Source organism: Microtus oregoni, unplaced genomic scaffold (assembly GCF_018167655.1).
Source record: "Microtus oregoni isolate MIOR12 unplaced genomic scaffold, Mior012 000003F_ref0000135, whole genome shotgun sequence".
Classification (NCBI taxonomy): Eukaryota; Metazoa; Chordata; class Mammalia; order Rodentia; family Cricetidae; genus Microtus; species Microtus oregoni.
The window spans coordinates 65,717,501-65,743,053 of record NW_024543062.1 but is presented as its reverse complement, the minus strand read 5'-3'; the positions used below and the strand labels follow the sequence as shown (position 1 = coordinate 65,743,053).

The 25,553-nt window shown below is 51.1% G+C and overlaps 1 protein-coding gene across 4 annotated transcripts in view; it reads left to right on the top strand.

Annotated features, from left to right (window-relative positions):
• Nucleotides 1-308: 308 nt before the first annotated feature.
• Nucleotides 309-25,553, top strand: part of Nav1 (neuron navigator 1) — a 174,437-nt gene continuing 149,192 nt past the window's right edge. For 2 of the 4 annotated variants that reach the window (XM_041649382.1, XM_041649381.1), the window contains exons 1-3: nucleotides 309-1,028; nucleotides 5,675-5,778; nucleotides 22,090-22,893. In XM_041649382.1, coding sequence (XP_041505316.1) covers nucleotides 319-1,028; nucleotides 5,675-5,778; nucleotides 22,090-22,893 — 1,618 coding nt within the window. In that variant the 5' untranslated portion in view covers nucleotides 309-318. Of the gene's footprint in view, nucleotides 1,029-5,674; nucleotides 5,779-22,089; nucleotides 22,894-25,553 lie in introns of those variants that run through there. The other 2 variants (XM_041649379.1, XM_041649380.1) reach the window with 2 other exon arrangements.

Below are 25,553 nucleotides of genomic sequence, written 5' to 3'. Positions count from 1 at the left end.
TTCCCTCAGGAGGTTTCTAAAGGACTTGGGGTACCCTGAAAGTCCTGATCCCCTAGCATCTGTGAGGTGAGTCTGTCTCCATCACTAGAGAGGAGCAGAGTCAAGGAAAGTCAAACAAAACTCACGCGCAGAACATGTTCTTGCAGGCTTTTCGTGCATAGGCTTACCTGTTTGTCCAGATTCAGGCAGGAAGCCCACAGCTGTCTATCAATACCAGCACCATCCTTATGCACCAGGGACAGGGACCTGAGACTTTACCTGACATTCTCCTCTTCTCCGTCTCTGCAGGATCCTAGTACAGCCCCAACCCTGTCGCTGATGATGCATGAGATGGCCAACGTGAATTCTGCCAGCCGCCCACACTACGCCTCTTCCATCCCTGTGCCTCGAGCTTCATCACAGACTAGGATTCACACCCCAGGCGCTTCTCCCCAGCTGCGGCCTCGGCAGGCTGACTTGGCCCTGAGCCCCCAGCGTGCTACCTCCCCAAGATGGGGCAAGACTGCAGTCTCTTCCAGAAACTCTTCGCCCAAGGCCTACAGAGGAAGAGGCACCCCCAGGGCTGCAGGGCCAGCCAGGGAGTTGGCTGAGAGTGTAGAAAGCCTCTCCAGCTCCCCTTGGAGCAGCCCCAGGATAACCCCCAAAACAGCCTTCTCCAGTCAGGCGGGATCCAGAAGAACTGGGGAGACACAAAGCACCCAGAGGAAGAAGACCCAGGAAGGGATCTCCGCTCGCCAGACCAGGGGAAGGAGCCCACCCCAGACAAGCTGTTATGGAGAAACTCAAATTCCAGGACCTCCTGAAGGTCGAATGCTCTCTAGCTGCCAGGGAAAAGAACAAAGAGACAAAACCTACAAACGCCCTAGGTCTCTGGAGCCTGATGAAGGGGCAGCTTCAGGGACTTCCTCTCCCGTCTGCAGCCCTGTGCACAGCATGAGGCCCTCTCCTACTCCTGGGGTCATTAGTTTTTCCTCTGCCCATCAGCAGAACCAGCCAATCACAGCCACGGTGGCCCCCTTTCAGTACAGGTGAGCTGGGGTGTGGAGAGAGAAAGAGGAATGAGGGTGCTGAGACCAAGGGGCAAACTCACTGAGAACAGATGCTTTGGTGACAAATGGCTGGTGGAGACTACAGGGCCAAAAGCTAGGAAAGGGGATGGCTAGAAACTTGGGTGTGTGAGACAGACCTATAATCTTAAATCCTCTGCTTTTTCTCAACTCTGGACCTTGACAACAAACAGAAACTCATGAGGGTGTCCCTAACGTGGCCATTACACACACTTGGAAATGACGGAACTATATTAGGGTATTAAAGATGTCTACGCACCCGATACACAGGCAGGAAGGTCAGCGGGTGCTCTTGGCTTGCCAAGTTTGTGCAGGCCCTTTGCCACCACTGTGTGTTAGACAAACTGTTGTCTTGAGCGCCGAGTCTTGAGTCGCTTGAGCAAAGCCTTAACTGCTTCTCTGTGCTGTTCTCATAGCGTTTCTGTGTCTGTCTGTCCATCTCTATTTCTCTCGCTGCTTGCACCACTTGTCACACGGCCTTGTGCCTGTTTATGTGCATGGTGTATTGGCAGTCAGTAATACTTCTTAAATCGCTACGTAGGTGTTGTTGTCATTGGCAGTAGCCGTGTGCTCACAGCAGTGTGGCCAACATGCAGCCTCTCTAGCTTTCAGACATGGCAAGTTGAGTTCGTGGAATAACATTTAGCCAACTACGCCTTTTAAGTAAAAATAACTCTTTACTAACATGACCACATTGAGTAAACTAAATTTTAATTACTAATCATTATGTAAGTTAGAAATGCCCGAATGCAGCCAGGTGGTGGTGGCACATGCCCGTAATCCTAGTACTCAGGAGATAGAAGCAAGCGGATCTCTGAGTTCGAGGCCAGCTTGGTCTACAAGAGCTAGTTCCAGGAGAGGCTCCAAAGCTACAGAGAAACCCTGTCTCGAAATAAAGAAAGAAAGAAAAAGAAATGCCTGAGTGCAAACTAAACCCTTTCCTGGCCATACTCACTTCCTGAGTTTCCCCCACTCCCATGCGAATATAGGAAGTAGCTGCCAGTTTGCATTTTGGGGTATATTAAAGCTCGTGCATCAGCCCCTGGGTACTGAGGACCTCTGAGATAGATATCAGAGCAGCTGAAGGCCAGGGCCCTGTGGGTATCATCCTTCACTAGAGATCAACTCAGGTGCATATAGATCTCTAAACAATTGTGTGCAACTTTGTATCACAGGAATAAGTGTTGGGGTCTGGACAAGGAAGTTAATATCCGCTATACTCTGCTTGTGGTCAGGCCTCACTTGCACCGCTACATTCAGTCATGAGCACCAGGTTTTAAAAGGACATCGGCACACCAAAACACATTTAGAAAAGGGCCGGCAGATTGGCGAGGAGTCCCACAAAGGTGTTTAAAGAATAATTAGAGGAAGCGAAGAAGTTAGCTTGCTTTGGAACGAGAAGGTGTAGGATGGTCTGTGAGCTGTTCTCAAATATGGGAAAGGCTGTCATGTTGTAAGATGAATTAGTTTGCTTGGGGCAGCTCCAAAGAGCTGACTCAGTGGCATGGTGGCTAGGAATTAGCTCAAGACAGATTTGAGGCTGGATAGGAAGAACTTTCCAACAGCGAGAAAGGCCGACAATAAGGCAGAGAGTTTCATTACTGCGGGATCCCAGCAGATTCCACAGTCCAGGAGTCCTTAGCCAGGTGAGCCCTTTGACCCAACTGTTCCTCCCGACTCAGTGCACAGAGGGGCGGTCACATCTGTCCCTTTTCTTTCTCCGCTGAGAGTCTGAAGCTAAAGTTGAACCAAGAAGCATGGACACATGGAAAGTGTTCCTTGTTTGTTTCTTATTTGCTGGGGTTCGAACACACAGCTACCTGCATGCTTGGCAAGGACTCTACTCCTGAGCCACACTCGAGCCCCAGCCTTCTTTGGAATGGCCGTTTCCCTAACAGCTAAATGCCTCCCAGGTGACTACGACTTCCTTTTCCTACCTGATTCCCTTCATTTTGAATTCATTCTTTGGGAAAAAGTGTGAAGGTATTAAGTAGTCTCAGGTTTTATATTATCCACCCTACAAGTCCCCTGGTATATTTACAGTCTGGCGTTTTTCAAAGAGGTCGGAATATTTCCCTCTGAACATTTTAACGCAACTTAAACAGAGCAGTGTTTCCAGTACTCAGCATACCTTGACTGCATGCTTGCATTTTAAACAGAAATGGGATTGTTGCACCTCGGGGAAGCAGGTCTAAAGCCCACCTTTAGACCTTGCACTTCCCAGGTCATCAGTGGTTGTTGGAGGATGGGTCACAGCAGGAGTAAGATTTGGATGGAGGATACCCCCGGCATGCTGTAGGCAGATGGGCTGGATCTCTGCACACCGTGCACGGCCGAGAGCTGCTGCCATGGACAAGCTCTGCCAAGAGCTTGGCTAGGCCACTCATCTAAGCTCTACAGCCAAGGAGGTGCCATCTGTTCCCTAGAATCCATAGACATCCTGTTTTCGTGGAATTCTACCCTCCATCCCCAACACCTTGGGCTGTTGTAAAACCTCAGGTGTATTCAGAAGCAGAGGTTAATGGGTTTCCTCCTCCTGTCTCCAGCCTGGTCTGGGGAACAAATCCATTACCCGTCTTTCACTTTGCCCCAACTTGCCAGCCATATCTTTTCAAAATCCTGGGTGTGGTCAACCCAGTGACACTCAACTGCCCGCCACCTCCCACCTCCTCTTGATGCCCTTCCTTCTTGGACCCCAGAAGGCAGAATGTTCTTCTGGCCAATCCACTTTCTGATCTCACACATCCAATTCCATCACAACTTTCTCCTTACTCTTGGTATGTTTCTGTAAAAGGGCCAATGTGCCTGCATCGTCATCCTACCTCTCCCCTGCTACCAAGCTCTGTCGTCTGCTGATCATGCATGCCTTCCATCCAGGGGCCAGTCTTGCAGCAGACTTTAGTTAAGGAGGGATGGCTGGCTAAAGGTGTCAGGAGAGTGGAGACACTGAGGTCACCACTGTGGTTTTCCTCTTCTCTCTGGTTCAGCCTCTCTCTGACTTCTGGCCTAAGTTGCCCTGTCCGCTTGGGCTGAAAAGTGAGATAAACCCTGGCATACATAGGGAATAGAGGCAGGTACAGACTCATGTGCAGAGCCAACTAATAGCAGAGAGGCAAAGGCCATCTTCCTTCACGCTCCTGGGTTTGGGAATCCTGGTACGGACAGATGGCTCATTCTTACCTGTCGTTGTGACACAATGCCGCAGTAGACTTGTGACAGTAAACCAGTTCCAGAGTTGGTCAGCACCTGTCTCCTCCAAGTCAGACACTGCTTATATATAATACTATCAGTGGAAGCTTTCATATATTATATAGAATTCCCTCACCTCAGTAAGCTGTCCCATTATTTTCACAACAATTTGTTGCCTGTCCATTCTGGTTTTTTTTTTTTCCAGGAAAACAACTGTTTCATTTCCCCCTGTCCCCTTGACTGTTGTACACTTGAATAAGATGAGTGTACCCATTATATCAACACCTCCCAGGGGCCAGCAGAACGAGATCACCTGCGTTCTCAGTTTACTCCCACCCTGCCTTGTACCATCTGAGGGTGGCAGGCATACAACACCTCAGCGCTGCCCAGATGGCTCAGAGAGAGGCAGCAATAGCCACAAACCCCTGCTGCAAACCCAGTAAGCACCTCAGCCTGGCCCTTCAGAGGTCATCACTCCTGGTCCTGATGAAAACCAGGCCCAGAGAGGGGAAGATGCTTGCTTGGGTTACACAGTGAACTCATGGCAGAGATGGATTCAGAGTCCCAGACGTAGAGGTATTGGAAAAAGTGAAAACCTAAAAGACAAATTACAGCAGCGCTAGAGACTCCCACAGTCCCCTGGCCCAGCCTGTCAATTTCCCCTCTTGTCTGCACAGCCCTCCCTTCCCCCTCCTGCCAAGCTGCCAAAGGGTCCATTTAGCTGCTGACATTGGGCGGGGATATGGGGATAGGCGGGACTGCTCTGAGCCTAGGGTAATTGCATGTAAGGAGAGCTCCCACAGCCTTTGTTCCTGGAGCAATTGTATGTTTGGGGGTGAGTTCTGAGGTCTGTACACTTGGTAGCCAGTGTCCAGAGACCCCACCCTTCCTTCCTGTTGGCACCATGGATCTAGCATGGGCTTGTCCTCCCAGGAGTCATTGTGACTCAGGGTGAGGTACCCCTCATTTCCTGACCTAGTGTGCTTCAGGTGAGCAGTTCCACAGAGGCCAAATGCCCTCTGAGTACCAGGAGTCAGTGGCTTCAAGGTCAGAGACAGCCCTTCCCTGCGGGTATGCTTTCTGCTGCGCAAACATGAGCATCCTAAGGGCAAGAATCACAGTAGGGCAGAGGAATCCGTGCCTGAGATGCGGGTGTATCTTTCTGCTCTGGGAATGATGATGTATGCTGCTGGGCAACAAAGGGCAACAGATGTTGAACATTTCAGTGCCCTCGGGGACTCCTTCCTGGCCCAGCTCTGCTGCTTGCTGGAGTGTCCACATGCACACATGTCCCCAGGAGGGGTTGGCCCAGAGAGCTTAGAGCACGGTAGATGAGAGGACCCAAGCTCAGAAAGGGTTTGCCTAGCCCACAGAAGGGCTTTGAAGACATGAGTTACCTTTCTTTCTCGGCCCCACAGGTTGCAGACAGACCAGGAGCCTGGCCCCGTTCCTCAGGAAAGCTGGACCCTTGATGGATACACCAGCCCCACTAGGAGGACTGAGGACAGCTTGTCCTACATGGGTAAGTACCTTGCCTGGGGAAGACTTCCTGCACAGGAGCCCATTGCTGTCTGGACTCTCCTTATCTCCAAGGAATGAAGTGGCCTGGGCCTAGGGACCCGCTTCTTTTCTATTGCTTTGTGACAGGACCTCACTAAGGACTCCGAGCTGGTCTCAAACCTGTCATTCTCCAGTGCTGGGTGATGCCACCACATCCATCTTGGATCTATCTCTTTTAAAAAAAAAATGTTTATTTTAGTCTATTTTTTTTAAGCAGAGTTCTACTGTGTAACCCTAGCTGGACTGGAACTTGCTATGAAGATCAGGTTAGCACCAAGCCAGCCTTTTAGTTTTCAAAAATTAGGTGTGTGTGTGTGTGTGTGTGTGTGTGTGTGTGTGTGTGTGTATACAGGTGTCAGGGCACATGTGGAGGTCAGAGGACAACTTGTAAGAATTGGTCCTCTCCTTCCATCATATGAGTTCCAGGACTGATCTCAGACCCTCAGCCTTGATAACAAGTGCCTTTACCTGCAGAACCATCTCCCTGGCCCTCAGGTCTGTCTCATGACAATGAGATCTAACTAACCTGTGAACTGTCCTGACTCAACTCAAGGTAAAGCTGTCAAGTCTAAGAGCACCTCAGGGTCAGGCTAGGAAGGTGGCCATGAGGGGCCACTGTCACCTGTGTCCAGTGCTCAGATTGTGAGAATCTCTGGGTGTGTCACAGGGAGATCACAATAGAAAGGTGACGAGCCGGGAGAGTGACAGCCAGGTTGTGGTGGAGCTCAAGTTCAATGTGAAGGTGCTGGGAGCCCGGGTGGCAGTCCATAACTACCTGCCCAGCTTGCTGACCCCTGCTTCACGCCCAGGAACACTCTTAATAATAAGCCACTCCCACACCTGTCTCCTTCCCCGGGTCACCCTGCAGTCACAGTGACACCCAGAGCACATATGCTGCTAACAAACCCAAAGACCCCAGACTGACCGAGTAGACCCTAGAATTCAAATTCAGTAATATGCCTCTTCCAAGTATGTCCTCGGGTGTCCTGTGTCCCTCGATGAGTGCCTTGGGACCCACTGGCTAGGACCTAAGAGAGTCATATTCTACACTCTGCATAGCGTTTAGGTCTATGTGTTGATTGATTTCCTAGCAATATTAAAAAATAAAAATAAGCCATAAAATTCAGCAGCGTATGCACCAAACTACACGTGACAGCACACCCGGGGAACACATTCTATCTGTCAGCATCCTAGGCCAAGGGAAATTTGCTCTGGCAAAACAAACTTGATTTTGTTTGCGGTGCTGAGGAGTAAACCCATGGGCCCATGCATGCCAGACAAATCCTATACCTCTGACACCATCAGTCCGTAATGAACTTGCTCCGAAGGCCCAAGCCTGTCCAGAAGATTGGTCTTATACCTTTATCTCTGTGCTCTGCTTCAGTGGGCAAAATGTGAGGTTAGCTCACAGCCTGGCCTTGACATCATTTGACAGTGATAGCACGTCACTGTCTTCTCCGTTGGGTGGGAAGGTAGGTGAACTGGCCCTTTGGAGCCATCTCTACAGAGCTCAACAGCAGTGATCTTGGAGCAACTGCAGGGCCGCCGCACTCACTTCTTACAGCAGGCCTTGCGGAGGACAGTCCTGGGGCAAGGCCAGGGCATTTAAAGGGTAACCATCTCCTCCCACAATAGCACGCATGCAGTGGGAGCAGGGCACGGCAGGGGACAAAAGCGAACTGGATTTCACAGGCGCTGACAAAGCATCGGAATAGAATGCGGTAACCAGGAAACTATGTGCGGCTCTATTTTTACATTTGCAGTTTTGTTAGCGTAATGGCTTCCTTATGTGTATACCACATTGTTAGGCTAATGATCTCCATCCACCTAGCCAGGCGCTCCTTCCCAATTATGACCCCATGAGCTGGGGAAGAGGACTTCTGCTTTTCATGTCTGCTGCAGGCTGACACTAGGAACCCTTGGACTTGCTGTCTTGGAGAGCACCCTTACCAGTCAGATCTGAAAATGGTCCTCCAGATCCCGGGTTAAGGGGTCCGTGTGTGGGAAGGCAAGAAGCCTTGAACTCTAGAGGTGGGCTTCACACAGAACAATGGGAAGCGCCAGTCTCCCCCAAGATACCAAGGGAAGGGGATCAAGGTTCATGGCGCTGCCTGTGTTGTGGTCCTCGCTGGTTGTCATGGTGACAGACACATCTCTGCTGAGGATCCACTGAGCTCTTTGATGGGATGGATGGAGAGAGAGTTAGGATATGCCTTCTTTGTGAGGGGCCCTAGGCTTTACTGAGCTTGAAGAAGATAGGGAGGAGAGGAAGAAAGGCAACCATAAAGTTTCTGCTCTGTTTTGCCCTTTTGCTTCCTAACTCACTCGAGACGTGTTGTGAGTCTCTCACTCGTGTGTTCACTACTCAGTCAGCAAGTGCCCAGTGAGCATTTGCTCTGTGCCAAACAAACACTGCTAGCACTACAGAAGTGGAGGGGGGCTTTGATCTGCTCTCAAGGAGCTCACAGTATAGGGGGTGGCTCTGCAAACCCTTTCGTTGGTGTCCCTGAAGTCCCCCCACCCAGTGTCCTGCCCATACCTGTTGACAAAGCAGTTGACTGTATTAGGTATGCATAGAGCAGGCTGCAGTGGACCCCACTTCACATGGGACAGTGAGCTCATTGCTACTTCTTCTTCTTTTCTTTTCTTTTTGGTTTCATTTTTGAGACAGGGTTTCTCTGTGTAGCCTTGGCTGTCCCAGAACTCACTATGTAGACCAGGCCAGCCTCAGACTCAGAGATCCGCCTGCCTCTGCCTCCTGAGTGCTGGGATTAAAGGTATGCGCCATCATCTCCAGGTTATTTCCTGATTTTAATACTAATTTAAATTAGATTTAATACTAATTTTAATCAGATTTAATACTAATATGTGGGAAATAGGAGAGTTTCCTTTAGGCTCAGACTGTTGGTGAATTCCCTGTTTGATGAGCAAGGAATCCAGAGTGAGCAGTCTGTTGCCCATGCCTCCCCTGTGAGCCAGGTTTCCTCTCCCAACTAAGCAGAAGCCACCAGGCTTTCTCTGTTCTTCTCATAAGCATGGGGGAGGTGCAGGGTCCTAGAAGGGAGAGAGGAGAATGCCAAAGAGTTCTTTCTGCCTGGAACAGAGTCCAAACGAACACTTTATAATCTTTATATAGCAAGAAGAAATTTTCCCATGATGTCTTGCCACCATGCTGGGTGTTGGGAATGGCCTTTATGTGTGCCAAGGACTGTCCACAGCCAGCTGTTCCTTCTGCTTTGGCCCTGGGGGCAAGAGTCTAAGACTCTAGTCCAGAGGTGCTTTTCTGCATTCCCCGACTGTCCCAGGGTCCCCTGGCTCTTTCAGGGACAACTTGGCATTGAGCCCATCTGCTCACACTCAGCGCAGCTCTCTCTGCAAGGTCATCATCAGATCTTAATTTGAAGAGGCAAGGAAACCAGGGCTGACTCTGCCACATGGCCACATGTGTGAGTGAGGCCGTGTAGAGGACTAGGAAGGGTTGCCTTGGGGTTTACATGGGCTCCTTAATTACTTCCACTTTGTGGCACGTTTGAATGAGTGCTAAGTGGACACACACTGAAGGGATCTTCTCTCAGAGAAACACATGTCACTGGGGAACCAGCCAGAGCCTCCTCCCCGCCTCCTTCTCATATGAGGGTTGATAAACACATAGACCAGGAGAGGACTGTGCAGTTGGCCTCCTGCTGGGAGAGTTTACTTCTGGTCCTTGTCTTTTCCCTTGGTGAGCAGACTCTGTCGTTAAGCCACAAGTTCATGTCTCGTGGACTGGAGCATAGAGTGCTCATTCTAAGAAACGTGGCGTATCTGCTAGGACTTAGTCTGGGGTAAGAGTGAGGTATGAGTGCCGTGCTCTCGGGGAGAGCATGAAGACATTGTTCTGAGCTCATGGCTGCAGCACAGAGGCGAGAGCAAGCATCAAAGAACATAGTGAGTAAAAGCTCCAGTAGACCTTGTAGTTCCGTCGACCTTGGCCTCATTCTCCCTGAGGAGGGATCAGCCTTAGGCTCATGATTGATGCTGAGTCAGCAGATGGACTTAAACTAGCACCATTGCCTCCCAATTTCCCAAAGCCTACTATGTGTAAGCACACAGTAGGTGCTTCTTATACAAAGTTCTTTGTGAATACAGTGTGGCTCTTCAACAGTGGTCTTAGTGCTGTTAGAAAGGAAAAACCTCAGGCTCTGGGAGGCCCTGAAGCCTGTCTGAAGACTCGCAACTCCGGGCTGTGTCAGGATTTGAGCCCTGCTTGTCTGCAGCTCATGCCCTTCTCCTCTCATCCCCTTTCCTTTCCATCTGCCACCAGGATTCACTGTGGTGACTGCACATGGTCCAAGCTCAGGCCAATCGCGGTAGACCCCGGCCAAGTGGCAGGGAAGGAAACAGGGTCACCAAGCCACACACCTTGCCACCATCTCCCTCGACTCTAGCAGGCCCCAGGATGTAGCTGGCACCGCTGGCACTCTAGACCCATTTCATTTCATGCTGAGTTCACACTGCTGCGTTTCCTGTCCTCTGGGGACTTCTCAGCCAGGATAAGCCGGATGTCCCAGCCATCCGTGGAGAGAGACATGCAGACAATTGACCAGAAAACAGAGCATGTATAGAGTGGATGCTATTTGTTGTACTGCAGGGCTGTGTCCCTAATGGGGCAGACGAGGCTGCAGTGTGGCTTGAGCTCAGAAGGAGCCTTTTTACATAAACACAACAGCCATCTGGGACCAAGTAGGCTTCCAAGAGTTGGGGTAGGAGGGCATAACACTTGTAGCGGCAGCTGAGACTTATTGTGGCTTTCTGTAAAGCAGGCATTGTTATAAGCATATTTAATCCTTCCAACAACTGCACGAGGGCTGGAGCCTGGCTCCACAGCTTGCTTCTCAGCTCCTCACTCTGGTTGCACAGCATGGGAGAAGATACTAAATCTCTCTGTGCCTCTGTTACCTCGGTTGTAATAATAATAGAGATACTTTTTGCAGCAAGGCATGGTGGCTAACACCTGTACTTCCAGGAAGATTGGGAATTCAAGGTCATCCTTGCCTAAAGAGTGAGTTCAAGGCCAGTGGGGGCTACAAGAGACCGAGTTTTTAAAATTAGTTTTAAATAAACGAGTGAATTAATAAATAAACCTTCCCCTAGGGGTTTGTGGGAATTAAGTGCTTCCACAGGAAAAGTTCGTAGAGGAGAGCCCAATGCATAGCTATTATTTAATATAGCTCATGTAAAATACATTCCTTATCAAGAAAACTGTCCTCATCACCCCACCTTACGGAGGGGGAAACTGTGGCACAGAGTAGTTAAAGGATTCACCCAACTTGGTCCATTCAGGATTTGAACTCAGGCAGCCCGTCTTTGGTGGCCACACCCTTAGCCATGCACACTATGACCTCGGTGAAGAAGATGTGTAGAGCCCAGAGAGTGGGCAGTGGCTGAGGGAGAAGCAGTGGGATGGCTAATATAACCAAGCCAGGCTCTGTGAGGGACCCAAAGGAAGAGGCTGGAGGAGGGAGGTCATCTGAGGTATGCTGCCAGAGGTACTGAAATAGAAAGAGAGGGATCTGGATGCTGCCGCCTTGGAGCGGGGAGTGGGGAGCGAAAAGACTGACTGACTCCTCCTGATGGCATTTGGCTGGCAATGAGATTTATCTGCAGAGTAAATTGAACCCAGTAGGAACAGTTTTAGCAAATATCAAGAGCTGCAGAGGCTGGGCAGCCGGAAGTCCCCTTTGTCACAATTGCCCTGGGCCAGACCCGCCCCATGTTCTGCCTCCTGCAGGTGTGTGAGTCGCTCTGCACAGCATCTGCCACTTTGAGTTTTCCAACTCCAACACGTAGGGTTGAGAGTGTCTGGTTTCCCTGTTTTCTGCTGCACTAAGGAAACCAAAGCCTCAGCCTGCCCAGTTCCTGAAGTGTTCACCATCAATCTTAATTAAACATTTACTGTGTGCCATGTACGTTTTAGAAGTTTGAGCAAAATAGGCAAAAGCTTCTAGCCAGTGCTACATATTGAGACCCTGTCTCAAAAAAATAAATAAAAAACAAAACAAATGAAGGTATAGTCAGGGTTTACGATGCTGTTGGAGCTGCTCGACACAGAGCCTAGGCAGCTGCACAGGTTCCGCAGGGCATTCCGGAGATGTTTCAGCTCTGACTTTGTGCCCTGTCCCAGAGGTGAGGGGCAGAGCTCTAGCTTCATGACACCCCGGAAACAACAAGCAACAGCGGGGCCACAGTTAGGGTTACAGTCGATCAGGGCGGAGAAGCTGAGCCATCAGGAGTGGAAGCAGTTACCAGAGAGCGATGAATGTATGCATGCTTGTGCTCAGCCCTCCCTCCAGCTACCTATACAGTCCAGGATCTCCTGCCCACAATGAAGGTGGGTCTTCCCGTACCCCGTGAGTATGTCCAGGGGCCTGTCTCCCAGGGGATTCTAGGTTTTTGTCAGGTTGACACCACCACAAGGAGTCTCGGGCCATCCCCCTTCATCCAGAGTTCTTGTTCCTGGAAAGATGAATAGAAAGCAGATGGGTTAGCGACACACTTTCCTCTGTGCTGTTCCTGGGGACTATACCCCTGTCCTCATCCCGGGATCCTGTCTATCTCGGACTTGCCTTCATCCTGATGGCTGCAGGGAGATTCAATCTCTAATGGCAGACAGCTGCTTCAGCTCCCCCACCCAAACCCAGACCTCTGTTTTCTTTTCTTTTCTTTCTCTTCTTTTTTTTTTTTTTTTTTTTTTTTGGACAGGGTTTCGCTGTGGCTTTGGAGCCTGTCCTGGAACTAGCTCTGTAGACCAGGCTGGTCTCAAACTCACAGAGATCCGCCTGCCTCTGCCTCCAGAGTGCTGGGATTAAAGGCGTGCACCACCATCGCCCGGCCCTCCTTAGTATTTCTATACTGTGATCTTTCTGGAAGGCCCAGTACCTCACAGAAACCACATCCCACATGACCCCTTTGGCAAGAGGATTAGAGTCCCTGGCTCTGCCCCCTTTAGGCTGGCTACTCATACAGATGGAGCTCAAGGGCAGGTACCTTCCGCGCATAAGATAGCAGACACAAGAGCCAGGATGGTAGGCTCTGTCTTCCATCCTATGTGTGGCCCTGAGCAGACAGGAGTCCCAGACTTTAGAGAAAACTAAGGTAGGGCCAGTGAGTTCCAGGTCACTCATCCCAGAGCGGGAAAAGCCCTGGGACAGGGGGAAAAAATCAAGAAATACCTGGCTATACCTTCTTTTGTTTTGTTTTCGAAACAGGGTCTCAATATGTAGCACTGGCAGTCAGAAACTTGCTATGTAGATAGACCAGGCTGTCCTGGAACTCACAGAGACCTGCCTGCCTTTGCCTCCCAAGTGCTGGAATTAAAGACATGAGCCACCACACCAGGCTGTACTTTTTTTAAGGATCCCACTGCCAGTGAGGGTAGAACTAGGAAATGAGGGTGTTCTGCAGGGTAAAAGAGCTAAGGGAACTTCCGAGAAGAACTCATGGGACTGAAGCAGGGAATGTGGAGCCTGAGTCTCCATACTAAACTGGTCCAGCTAGGAGCAGGACATCCACGGTGAGCTCACTGCATCCTTCCTGCTGCAGAGGTTGGATTCATGCGGAGGAGGCAGGAGGAAGTGCTGAAGCGGCAAGCTCCTGCGGATAAAGCAGGCTCTGAGAAGGTGAAGTTCTCTTCTCCACTCTCCGGGAACTATTTCTAGGATTTGCAGAGCTATTTTTCTGTGCCAAGTAATTGCCAGTGATACCGGTTAAAAATAATCGAAATATGAATCCATGGCAGCCCTCTGTTGAATGCTGTGTCTTATTGAGATGCGTAGCAAAATCTCTAATAAAGCACAGAGGTGTCAGTGGGCCAGTGAGAGCAGCCACAGAGTGGGCGTGGCTTCTCTCTGGGCAGTGCTTGCCCAGGTGTCTCTATCCTGTTAAGGTGGGTTATGGTTTCTGTATGCATACAGTTATCTTTAACTGTTTGAGGCTCCAGAACCTCCTTAAGAAACCAATGGACATTATGTCTCCGAGGCAAATGGCTACCATCTGGACATGTGGCTGATATTCAGTGACTCGGTCTACTGACCTCCTAAATCTGGTCTGTGGATACAGATCACAAAGTTATTTTTTGTGGTAGGATGTCATCAAACGGGTTGGCAAGACAACCTCAGCTGTGGCCTTGTGTTTTCCCTCTGTTTGGGGGGTTTGTTTGGCCCTCACTGAGGCAATAGGGTTTATTACAAATAGGTCAGTTAGTCCATGAGGGAAAATATTGCATAAGATTATCTCCAAGGTCCCATGTAACCTTGTGATTCAGCGCTGTGAGACTCTGCATGGAGTATCTGCTTTGATTCTGGGTTATACCATTAAAAAAAAAAAAAGAAGATACATGCTCCCACAAGTAGTTTGCCTGTTTCTACTGAATATCTGAATATATTCTCTCTCTATCTATCTATCTATCTATCTATCTATCTATCTATCTCTATCTCTATCTCTCTCTCCACTCTCCCTTTGCTTGCCTGGAGTTTCCTATCTCATGCCCATAGTTGCCATAACAACCAATCTAGGCTGGTCTTGGTCTGTGGACCATGTAATCTAGGTGGTATGGAGCTCATCTGAGGCTCACTGTGCAAGGACCATGGTAGCTGGGGGGGGGGGCAGTTGCCACAGTGATGTATAGGACACAAACATGTGGAAACACTTGGACTTCTAGTTGACCAGAGAAGCAAGGGGATGTGGTTTCAAATGGGTACAGTTTCAGACAGCGTGCCCTAGATTAGGTATTTCTCCATACTTTTCCCTCCGTGATTCCTCAGAGCAGAGAAAGTGGAGATTCCATACCCTCTCCCTCTCGCCCTATGTAATTTACAGGACCCGTGGAGGTACAGAGGAAACAGGAATCTAACACCATGTAGCAAGTCCAAAGAGAACCCAGGGCCCCCAAGATGAGAGATTAGGGTAAACCCTAATCTCAAGCTTGTGGGTCTGTTAGGGTCACTGGGATTGAGGAGGACAGAGTTGTTGAAGCTGAGACAAGAGACTGGCTGTACTGTATGCCACTTCCTCTGTCCACGGGATGGTCCCCTACAACAGAATGGTATTCAATCTCTCATTATCTCGGGTACCCACAATATGGTCTTGGGAAAGTTTCTTACTCCATAAAAGGAAGTTTTATGATGAGACTCGCTGACTCATAGGGTTTATGAAATAAGGTACTATATAATATATTTAAGAGGGCCCCAGTACCTGGTTCCTGCAGGTCTGCAGCCCTCAGTTCAGCAAGCCTCAATGTGTCATCACCATCTGCCTTATGTAGGAGGCTTTCAATTCATTGTTGGTGGAAGAGGACCTGGCCGTGATGCAAGTAAGCAGAATATGACTACATAGCCCTCAACTACAATCAGAAGGCAGGAAAAGCCCAAAGTTGTGTGAGGCAGTCAATGAGGGCTGAGCAAGGAGGCCTTGCGCGATGCACTGGACCTGAATGCATACAGAGAAAGGTCAGGCAAACCAAAGGTACAGGGGTGGAGTCAGATCTGGACAGAGGCAAGTAGGGGAGCAGTAGGGGGCACAGTTGCCAGGAGATGAGATAAGAGCTGTATAGAACTTGAATATTGGTCAGCACAGGCCTGTATGGCAGCTAGGCCCCAGAGATTGGGGTGGTCCTTCCTGAAAGGCCATCCAGACCACCAAGTTAGAGAACTCCTCTTGGGATCACAGAGCTGTAGCTATGAGGGGAGGAGGGCCTCCGTGCCTGCAGGTCCTGAGCCCACACCTCTACTTCCTGGACAGCCCTTCGAGAACCAGCCACCAGGAAGAAAGGCCCCTCATGCTCAGGCACGAGGCCCAGAACACCTGACAAGAACAAGCAACTGCAGCCCAGTCCTGAGCCAGATTCTGCTAAGACCCAGCCATTGTAGCCCTGGGGTCCCTAAGGAGCCTGTGACTGGAGGAGGGGCCTGTCCTCTGCCCTTCCACACCAGATCTGGAGCAGGCTCTCTTGAACAGGCCTCAGCCTCTGTTACCTCAGGTTCTCCAGACCTCTGGAAGAGGGTCAATGCCTCCCCAGACTTAAGGAGATATCTAGTTGTCTTTATGTCCTGTGACTTTGTGTGACGAGAAATGACGTGGTTTTCTTCTCCAAGCCTTCTCGGCCCTCCATGCACTGCCCTATCCAGTCAGAGGAGGAGAAGGCCATGCCCCTGGGAGTTCTAAGGAAAGTGTGCACGGCTTAGGGTTGATCCACATTTCTGTCCTCTTGGGACTGGGGCAGGGGCAGGGTGGGAGTTGACTAAGGTCTACAACCCTGGTTCTGTTACCAGCTTTCAGCTTGCCAAGCCTCATACTCCCTACTCCTAGTAGGCAGGGAGTAAACCAATCTAAGAGGACTTCCTGGAGGTAGAAGCAAGCCGGGGTGTTGTGCGACATCACTGTGTCTGTTATTAACTTTTCCTATGCACACAGGAGTGTATGGTAGACTCTGGTCCTAGTTTCGTGCTAATACGTGTGCCAGACAGACTGGGCTGTGAGAACACCTTGGACATGCTTGCCCCTTCTGCTCTGAAGTGCGGCAAAGCTCCCCTGTGCCTCTGAATACAACAGAAGTTTGGGGGCATGAAGTAGTCTCATAGCTAGATGTCCCAAGGTCATTCCCTGAAGATATGGAGTTTCCTGTGAACGGGACAAGGACGGGGTCAGTGGCCTCCTCCTGTCCTGGGGCTACAGAGAAGTGAGAAAAGATGTTGCCGGGCTGCTCTCCCAGAGGCCTGGCTTCCACTCCCCACTCCAGCTGTGCTGTCTCTCACCACAGGGTACTGAGAGGTCACCCCTGTTTACAGGCCCCACACATCTGTTCTGAGTCACGCATTCATTCATTAACCAGTCGTCATTCACCAAATATTCCTGAGAGCCCACTATGCGCAGAGGACTCTGATGGCCTTTGAGGACAAGTTCAACCAAAAAAAAAAAAATGGATTCTTGAGAAACACGAATAAATGAATTATGGCAGAGATGTTAGGAAATCATGACAGAGGCTGCAGTGAACTGTGGGGAGAGTCGGGGTGCCATCCTTAAAGGAGCAGCATTCTCCTTCACAAGGGGTTGAGGGGAGCTGGGTTTGATGACACACGTGCAATCTCAGCATTCAGAAAACATTAAAGCATGAGGAGATTAAGTTCAGCGCTAGCCTGGTGAGAACTTATTTTAACAACAACAACAACAAAAGAAAGCCTGTGGTGGTACACAACAAACAGGCAGATCTCTGAGTTCGAGGACAGCATGGTCTACAGAGCGAGTTCCAGGACAGCTAGGACTACACAGAGAAAGCCTGTGTCTTGAAAAACAAAAACCAAACAAACCAAAACCAAAACAAAGAAAAATAGAGACATCCAAGAGTTGTACGGGCCAAAAACATTGGGGGAAATAGCCTTGATCCCTTTCTCTCCCACATACCCATATTTAGCCAAAGAGCGAGTTCTAAGGGCTCCAGTGTATACCATGACTGACCATTTCTCATGGCCACCCCCTCACCGCCATCATCTTTCCACTGGATTCACCACTTTAGCCAATGACCCCAAAAATGTGCTTCCACCTAAGACTCAAAGGATCTTTCCCCAGGGAAAGGCAGGTCTCTCCCTGACCTGCCAGTGTTATTCCAAGTAACCAGTCCCTTATATGAGGACCTACAAGGCCCTCCATGCCACGCCTGCCCTTATATCTCTCATCCACTTCCTGCAGCTTCCCTCCCGTCTTCTCTCCAACCTTTTATCTTCCTCGTTGTCTTTCAAATATACCAGGAATTTTTATTTCCATTTTTTCCCCTTCACATTTTTTTAAATATTTCTTTTGTCTGTGGGAGCTCAGAGGACAACTTTCAGGAGTCAGCTCTGCCATGTGGGTTCTGGGAATGGAACCAAGGTTGTTAAGCTTAGTGGCAAGTTTGCTTAGCCACTGAGCTATCTTGCTGGCCCCTCCTTAGTGCTTTCACGTAGCTGGTATCTCTAGCTAATTTGCTATCTTTCCCATTTGAATATAAACTCCACAAGGACGTGCGTGTTTTAGTTTGTGTTCTGCTAAATCCCCCAGCTTCTATCCCAGCTGACCTGACCCATTATGAGCAATGAGTGTGTGTGTGTGTGGGGGGGGGGCTTTCTAGAGACTTGGTGTTTAAACATCAGCTATTTCCACAGCACCTAGCATGGCCTTGCTCACATCCTGAAGTCCCCACTGAGGGGCAGAGTGACATAGGGAAATGACCTGGTAGAATGAAGTTGGGGGGAGCAACAGATAATGGACATTCTATAGAGAGAGATGGGGGTGTCAGAATCTTTTCGGGGAAGTGGCAAGAAGGTTCGTCACAGGAGGATGAGCCCAGAAAGCTTTTAGCTTGTCACTACTCTTTGGGGTTGATGGCAGCCCCAGCACTAGCCCAGGATGGGTAGGCTAGCCTTGCAGTCACATGGTTGTGTCTTGTTCCCCGGATCCTGACTGTGGGCACAAAAACAAGAGTGATGCCCCCCAAACTCTGTCCTGTGCTATGTGGGGAGCAAAGTGTGAACTCCTCTGCCCACTCCTCTCTCTCGCACAGTCCCTTATCCCAAGGTTACCTTTCAAGGTCATCAGGGCAGGAACAGTCTAGCTCTCATTTCTACCTTCATCTGTCTTCTTCTGCCTTTCCTCCAGCTAACACTACCCCACCAGGCAGAGCCCCAGACCACCGCCCCCTCACCCTGGGTTACATTATTTCCAGTCATGGGGGAGATGTGAGAACGTAAAGTCCCCCAGCATGTCTTTCCCTGGCCCAGTGCCTACATCTTCATTCCTCAAATCGCCTCAAGATATTAGTCAACAAATATGGTCAAATTACACAACCTATTTCCAGTACAGAAACTGGCAGAAGTGGGGTTGTTTGTTTGTTTTAGGAGCTCGAGCAACTGAAGATATAAATGATTCCAAACCGGCCTCTTTCCCCACCTCTCCAGTAAGAACTGACAGGAGCCAGACCTCACAGAAGGTTACTGACATCATTAGCACCCTCCGTCTGCCCAGCCCACTCTCTCCCTCATCTTGCCATCCCTAGATGATCACTGGTCTCTAAGCAGTGAACCACTTGAGCCCCGGCATTTTTGCAGGGTAGCAAAGGAGGAAATGGCTGAGTAGGAGGGGCTCAGGGTTGATCTTGGGGATGGTATGACATGGCAGAACTCCCTCTTTTCAGGAATCACTGTAGGAAAGGCTCTGTACGTCTCCGCTTTATCGACGGATGCCAGAATGGCTGTTGCCACGGCAGCAGAGTATTCTCACTACAGAAGAGGATGGTTGGACTCAGGGGATGTGAAAAGAATAAAAAAGAGTGAGAGAGGTAGAGGTGGTACTAGGGAGCCTTGGGTATTCCAAGATGCCAAGCTAATGTTTAAAGGGACTACCACCTGGCCATGGCAAAAGACCCTTTAAAGATGGGAGGGGGACTGGCAGTGAGTTAATTCACGACATCGTGCATAGATAGTATTTTACTTCTCAGAAACCGACAGGTGATGTGCTGTGTGGGAGGGAGAGGGATCCAGACTTAGAGGGTAGGAAGGGGCACTGCCTCTCTTCTGATAAGAACAGGTTTTAGTGGCGGGGAGGAGGCAGAAATCCTTAATAAATAAATAAATTTTAAAAAAAAAGAACAGGTTTTAACCAAAATTTGAAGGAGCGACCTTTCCTTTGGTGCGCTGTCTTCTTCTAAAGAGAAGCAGAATTTCAGGGGCTGTTTATTGAAGGAGGAAAAGGGACTTGAGATTTGGGAAATAAGCTATCCCATGAGAGAAGACACAGAGGAACAAAGAGGATACAGAGAAGAGGAAGAACTAAGCTAACACACCAAATATCAAATGAGGGAATGAGACAACCATGGCGGAAGGAAGGTCAGGTCCCGGGGGCAGGAGGCATCCGGAGCAAAGGAAACGCAGGTGGACAGAACCACACGTGAACTAGGGTTTCATGAAATGCTGAAGGCTGCACTACAGATACCACACCAGAGATGAGGGCTCAGGGTAAGCCAGGCATTTGGGCTGCAGCAGTAGACATCAGTAGATGGATATAGTATTGCTCAATTTTGTTAGCTAAGACGGAGATGAATTTATATGCAGGGGAAAAATATCAACAACAACTGAGAACTGGGTAAATCAGTCCACAGGTATGCTTTCCCAAATTGCAATTTCTAGAGAAAGTAACATTCCCATGTGTTTGAATCCGGGAAATCTTGATTAAATTACAGAATGACAAATGGATAAGAATAAAAACTGGCGTATCTACGATCCAAGCACTCAGAGGGTTGAGGCAGGAGGATCTCAAGTTCCAGTTGTTTGTGACACTGTTACAAGTAGTCTGTGGGATCAGAGACACTCTCTCTCTTGCTTGAACTAGGAGCTTATTCCAGGTAGAAGCTTGAGGATTTGTGTGTCCTGTGTCCACCTCTATACCTGGTCATGTTCTACAGGGATGCTACTCAACAGTCCTTTGGCCAGCTTCAAATTGTTGGTTTCCTACATGAACTCACAGTCTTGACTCTACCTCTGAGCTTCCTAAGATCTGGACTTAGGGCCTCTGATCACTGGTTGCCTGGCCAATCTCTGCACCCAGCTCTCTTCCCTCGCTCCTTGGAGGCATTGCCTCTTGTCATCCCTGTAATTAGAACGCACACCCATGCCTGCCTTCCTGAGAAAAACGTGTGTGACACTTCATTTTCACAGGGACAAAGTTATTTCCCCAAGTCCTGAGTTGTCTGCCTTGTATTTCCTGGAGGCCAGGATTTCCATCTTTCTTTGGATCTCTAAGGCCAGCTGAAAGTCCACTGCCCTTGTCAAACACGTCTCTGCCCAGTAACCTCCATTCTCAGCACGGTGCTAGACATGGTCTCTCTGCTCCAATCCCTGTCCTAGAAAGACTCTCAATCCAGCCCTGGGATGGAGAAAGTTATCCTGGGATGAAGGAGAGTATCCTGGGCTCTGGTCAGTACCTGGTGTTCCCCATTCAGGCCTCAGAGCCCTTTAACCATTAACACCTCCTCTGGACAAGTATGGCACTTGGAGAGCTACACTGATGGGATGGACATATCCAGGATCTTTTTCATTGGTTCTGTCTCTGCTAAAGGATGGATGCTAAGTCTCTTCTGAGTCCTTAGGTTTCCAAAGCCCCGTTACCTATGAAGCTAGTATTATAAACCCCTGTAGGAGCGACAGACAGCAAGAGAGCTTCAATAGGAGCGACCGACAGCCAGAGAGCTTCAATGACTTTGACAAGGTCATGTGATCAAGTGGAATGGGAACTCAGATTCTTGCTCTAAGGGTTTGCCCCTTCCTTTTACATCCCAGCCCCTCTTCTCTGTCAACCCTGGAATCTGTTTGAACCACCCTGTCTTGTACTGTGTCCCTTACCTTCTGGGCTTACCTCAGGGCAAAGTGTACCCTACAGTACCGAAGGTAGCAAGAGAGTTTCCTTGGGGAAAACTAAAGGTGGTGTGTGGGAACCACAGGGTCTACTGGTTTCTACCCCAGACCCTACAGGGCAACTTTCTCCTGTGTCCACAGTTACCCTTTCTCAGTACCTTCACCTGTACCTCTAATCTCCTCCACAGATACATTTTCCCAGATGCATTAGGGAACCATATATCTCATCTCTCTGCAGAAAGCAAGAAGAAAAACTGGTGGGATCCTTTCTGTGCCCCCAGGGCTCAGCTCACAGACACCTCCCCCTCCCGAGCCAGAAATAGACACACTCTCTCCCCTACCTCCCTCCCCTTGCACACACTCCACCCCTCCTCCTGTTTGCTCCTCGCCTTCCCCCTCCCCTTCTTCGCCTGGAGCTGCAGCCTGCAGTCGCTTCACGAGCTGGAAGGAGGAGTGTAGTGAGGGCGCTGCCCCGGAGTGCGCGGCCCTCGCACAAATCGGGCCACCCGGAGACCTAGACGAGATCCCAGCATCACAGCACGTCCCCGCTTCGATGGAGCCTCCGGGCTCCCATCCTTCCTTTGACTGATTTACATTTTTTAATTTATATTCCCCCTGCCCCGCCCCTTTTCCTTCGATCCCGCCCCCATCGCCCGCTATTTCCTCGCCTTTTCCTCTTCCCGGGCTTCTTTCCCTGTCCTTTCCTGCATTTCTTTCCCCCTTCGCCCTCCTCTCGCCCCCTGTTCCCTCCCCTTCCTCTCCCCTTCCTCTCCCCTTCCTCCGCGGTTTCTTCCGTCTGCCCCCCTCTCCGCCCCCTCCTCTCGCTCCCGCCTCCTTCCCCCGCCCCGTGCCTGCAGACGCGCGGATCGTCCATGCGCTCCTGGCAGGCAGAATGCTGGGCAGCAGCGTCAAAAGCGTGCAGCCCGAGGTGGAGCTGAGCGGCGGCAGCGGCAGCGGCGGCGACGAGGGCGCGGACGAGCCTCGGGGAGCCAGCAGAAAGGCGGCCGCGGCGGACGGCAGAGGCATGCTGCCCAAGCGCGCCAAGGCGGCGGCGGGCGGCAGTTGCAGTATGGCCAAGGCCAGCGCAGCTGAGCTGAAGGTCTTCAAGTCCGGCAGCGTGGACAGCCGTGTCCCCGGTGGGCCGCCGACCTCCAACCTGCGCAAACAGAAGTCGCTCACCAACCTCTCGTTTCTCACGGACTCCGAGAAAAAGCTGCAGCTGTATGAACCTGAGTGGAGCGATGATATGGCCAAGGCACCCAAGGGTTTGGGCAAATTGGGGCCCAAGGGCCGAGAGGCTCCTCTAATGTCCAAGACACTGTCCAAATCAGAGCATTCGCTCTTCCAGCCCAAAGGAGGCCCTGCGGGCGGCGCCAAGACCCCACTGGCTCCACTAGCGCCCAGCCTAGGCAAACCCAGCCGGATTCCTCGCGGACCCTATGCGGAGGTCAAACCTCTCAGCAAGGCGCCTGAGGCAGCCGTGAGCGACGATGGCAAATCGGATGATGAGCTGCTTTCCAGCAAGGCTAAGGCGCAAAAGAGCTCAGGGACCGTGCCCTCAGCCAAAGGCCAGGAGGAGCGGGCCTTCCTCAAGGTGGACCCCGAGCTCGTGGTTACCGTGCTGGGCGACCTGGAGCAGCTGCTCTTCAGCCAGATGCTGGGTAAGTCTGGCTGCCCCGCCCCACCCCGCCCCTGGTTTTCTCCTGGCCCGCTCGCTGCTAGGAGAGGTGGGGAAAGCAAAGCTTCCTCCCTTTCCCTCTTACACTGACCACTGGCCAGGTTCGGAGGGGCATTTCTGCCCAGATGTGCAGAGCTGGCCTACCTCCAGCTGTGTCTGACTAATGCTTGTCTTAAAGATGTCGCTGATAGGAGCCTGTCGGAGGTGAGGGTGGACAATGGGGGCAGGAGGACTTAGGTTCTCAGAAACCATTAGCTCCCCTGAATTTTCAAGTCCAGAGTCCTAATATGGCAAAGCACAGGGAGGTTGGTAGAGACACTGGCTGAGGAGTGGTCCGCGCTGGATAATACAGCATCCAGAATTGCTAGGAGAGCATTGGTAAGGGCCCAGATCTAGAGCACAGACGTACGGAGAGCAGATGTGAGGTCCAGTTGGTCCTTGGAGCAGAGCTGAGGCTCCACTTCCTCTGTGAATCCCGGGTGGGAGCTTGAATCGGATTTCCCGGGTGTGGGGGACCTGGCAACAAGAAGTGTCTGGGGCCAGGGAGGCGGGCGGGCAGCCAGCTGCGTGCATCTGGATGCGTCCTTTTCCTCAGCCCCAAGCAACCACCACTCCCATCCCCCTAAGTGTTTTAGGGGAAGGTCTGGGCTTTTGCGCGGAGACTCCCTAGAAGCCTTTGCCCTTTGGCTAATGAAAGCCAAGCTGGCGGGAAGGGAGGAACAAAGCTTCCTCGGTGGAGGAAGCTGGAGAGCTGCTCCATTGTTCTCCAAGCCTGAACAGTCCGAGTAAAAAACCCGGAGCCAGCCCGGGAACCGTGCTTTCTTTCTGTAGAGTCCCTGTCCTCAAACAGGGATACACGGAGGATGTGCCTGACGAGGCTACAGTGCCTCGGAAGCTTGCACCGGCAATACAGGGGCTGCCGGAGGTCGGCTGCGAGCCACCTTGAGTGCACGGACTTGTTGCAGGGAATGGTTTGTGGGTCCTCAGGCGCCAGAACCCAGGGACCCCATCTTCCTGGGTACCTTGTTGGCCAGTACTAGCTCTGCTGGGGGCTGGGAAGGGGCGTGTCCTGAGCGTGTGATGGGGCGGGGCCAAGAGGAGGATGGCGGTCCAAGTGACCCGATGGACTGAGGGAGAAGAGAAGCGGATGCTGGCCCAAGGCCCCTGGAGAATGCTGAAGGAAACCTGTTCAGACTGCTGCAGTCTTTCTGAGACATCCCCGCCTGTGGTGTGGTGAGGGTCTGGTGAACAAGGATGCCGCCTCTGACACAAATGGCTTTTGCTGAGGCAGTCAGGAAACTGGACAAGGGTAAAGGGAGGAAGACAGCCTTATCCATTTAGAAAGCTGCCACCCTCCCCCAAATCCGATTTGATAGTGAAAGGGTGGGGGGATGGAGTGGAGTATGCAGAGGTGATGGGCAGAAGTGCCACCCTCTTGCCTGTTGTTGGGTCTACCAGAGGCCCTGTCCTCAAGGAGTGTAGATAGACAAGAAGGAAAACCAAGTGCTTGGCACTAGGAGCGACTGGGAAGGGAGGTCTCTCTGAAAGTGGTCACGGAATTGTGACGGAGGCATGAGGCTATGAGGTCTTGGAATGAACATAGCCTGAAACAGTGAGAGGTCTGAGGGAGAAAGGGGCCAGGGGAAGAGGCGTGTGGGGACAGGTGGGGGCGCAGCCCCATTTTCAAGGTCAGAACTTGCTCCGTTTGGGGTGGGTTAGCTAGTCAAGCCCTCCATCAAAGGCCTCTTAGTTGCTTCTCAAAAGGGGTCACCACAGACAGTCTGCTAGATGGTCCTAGAGCTGGCTAGGGGCAGGAGGGGAAGAGAAGCCAAGCTGTGGTCCCTTATTCCCGCTGGGCTATCATCGCCCCAAGCACGCTTCCATGAGACACCTCAACAATTATGGGGCGACAAGGGAACTCCTCCCTTTCTTGCTGGGCAGATGCTAGGCCAAAATGCAAGGGCTTGTCCCCTGAGCTGAAGAATGCATTTCCCCCGAACCCTCAGGTACAGCTCTTCCATGGGAGACCTAAGGGGAGGATGAGCCCACAGGTGTGGAGGGGCCTGAAGAAGGTGATGTGTACTGGGCCAGGCGAGCGGTTTTAAGAGCAGGCCTCACTGAGGGCTAAGGCACTTCACTCTCAGCTGGGGGAGAGAGGTGGGAAGTCGGCAGAGGTCGCTGTACTGCCTCTAGCTGAGAAGCTCAAGGGAGGGTGGTGTCAGGCCCCAGGGTACACTCTCCGGCATCATATGATAGGCGGGCATTTGGTGTCTAGGCCAAGCCTTTTCCCCATGTGAAGATGAGGTAGAAAACACACTGACCAGGAGTAAGGGGGATGGTAGAGCTGACTGGCACCCCAGGGCCTGTACAAGTGTGCCTGCTGTGAGGACAGGCCCTTGGTGTAGAGCAGAGTGGCGTCTGGAGAGAATCCTCCTGTGATATCTCCCCAGGGCTAAAGTCATGGAGTTTTTGCTCTTGCCCATGAGGCCCAGTATCAGGTTATGCACATTCCCTGGTGCCATCTCAGTCCCAGCTTCCCAAGCAAGTGGCAGGGAGGTTTGGCAGCCCCAAATAAGAGCCTTTCTGGAATAAAAGGGATGAACTGAAACCTGATCGCTCCTTTCCCCAAACTCAGCTGGGGCC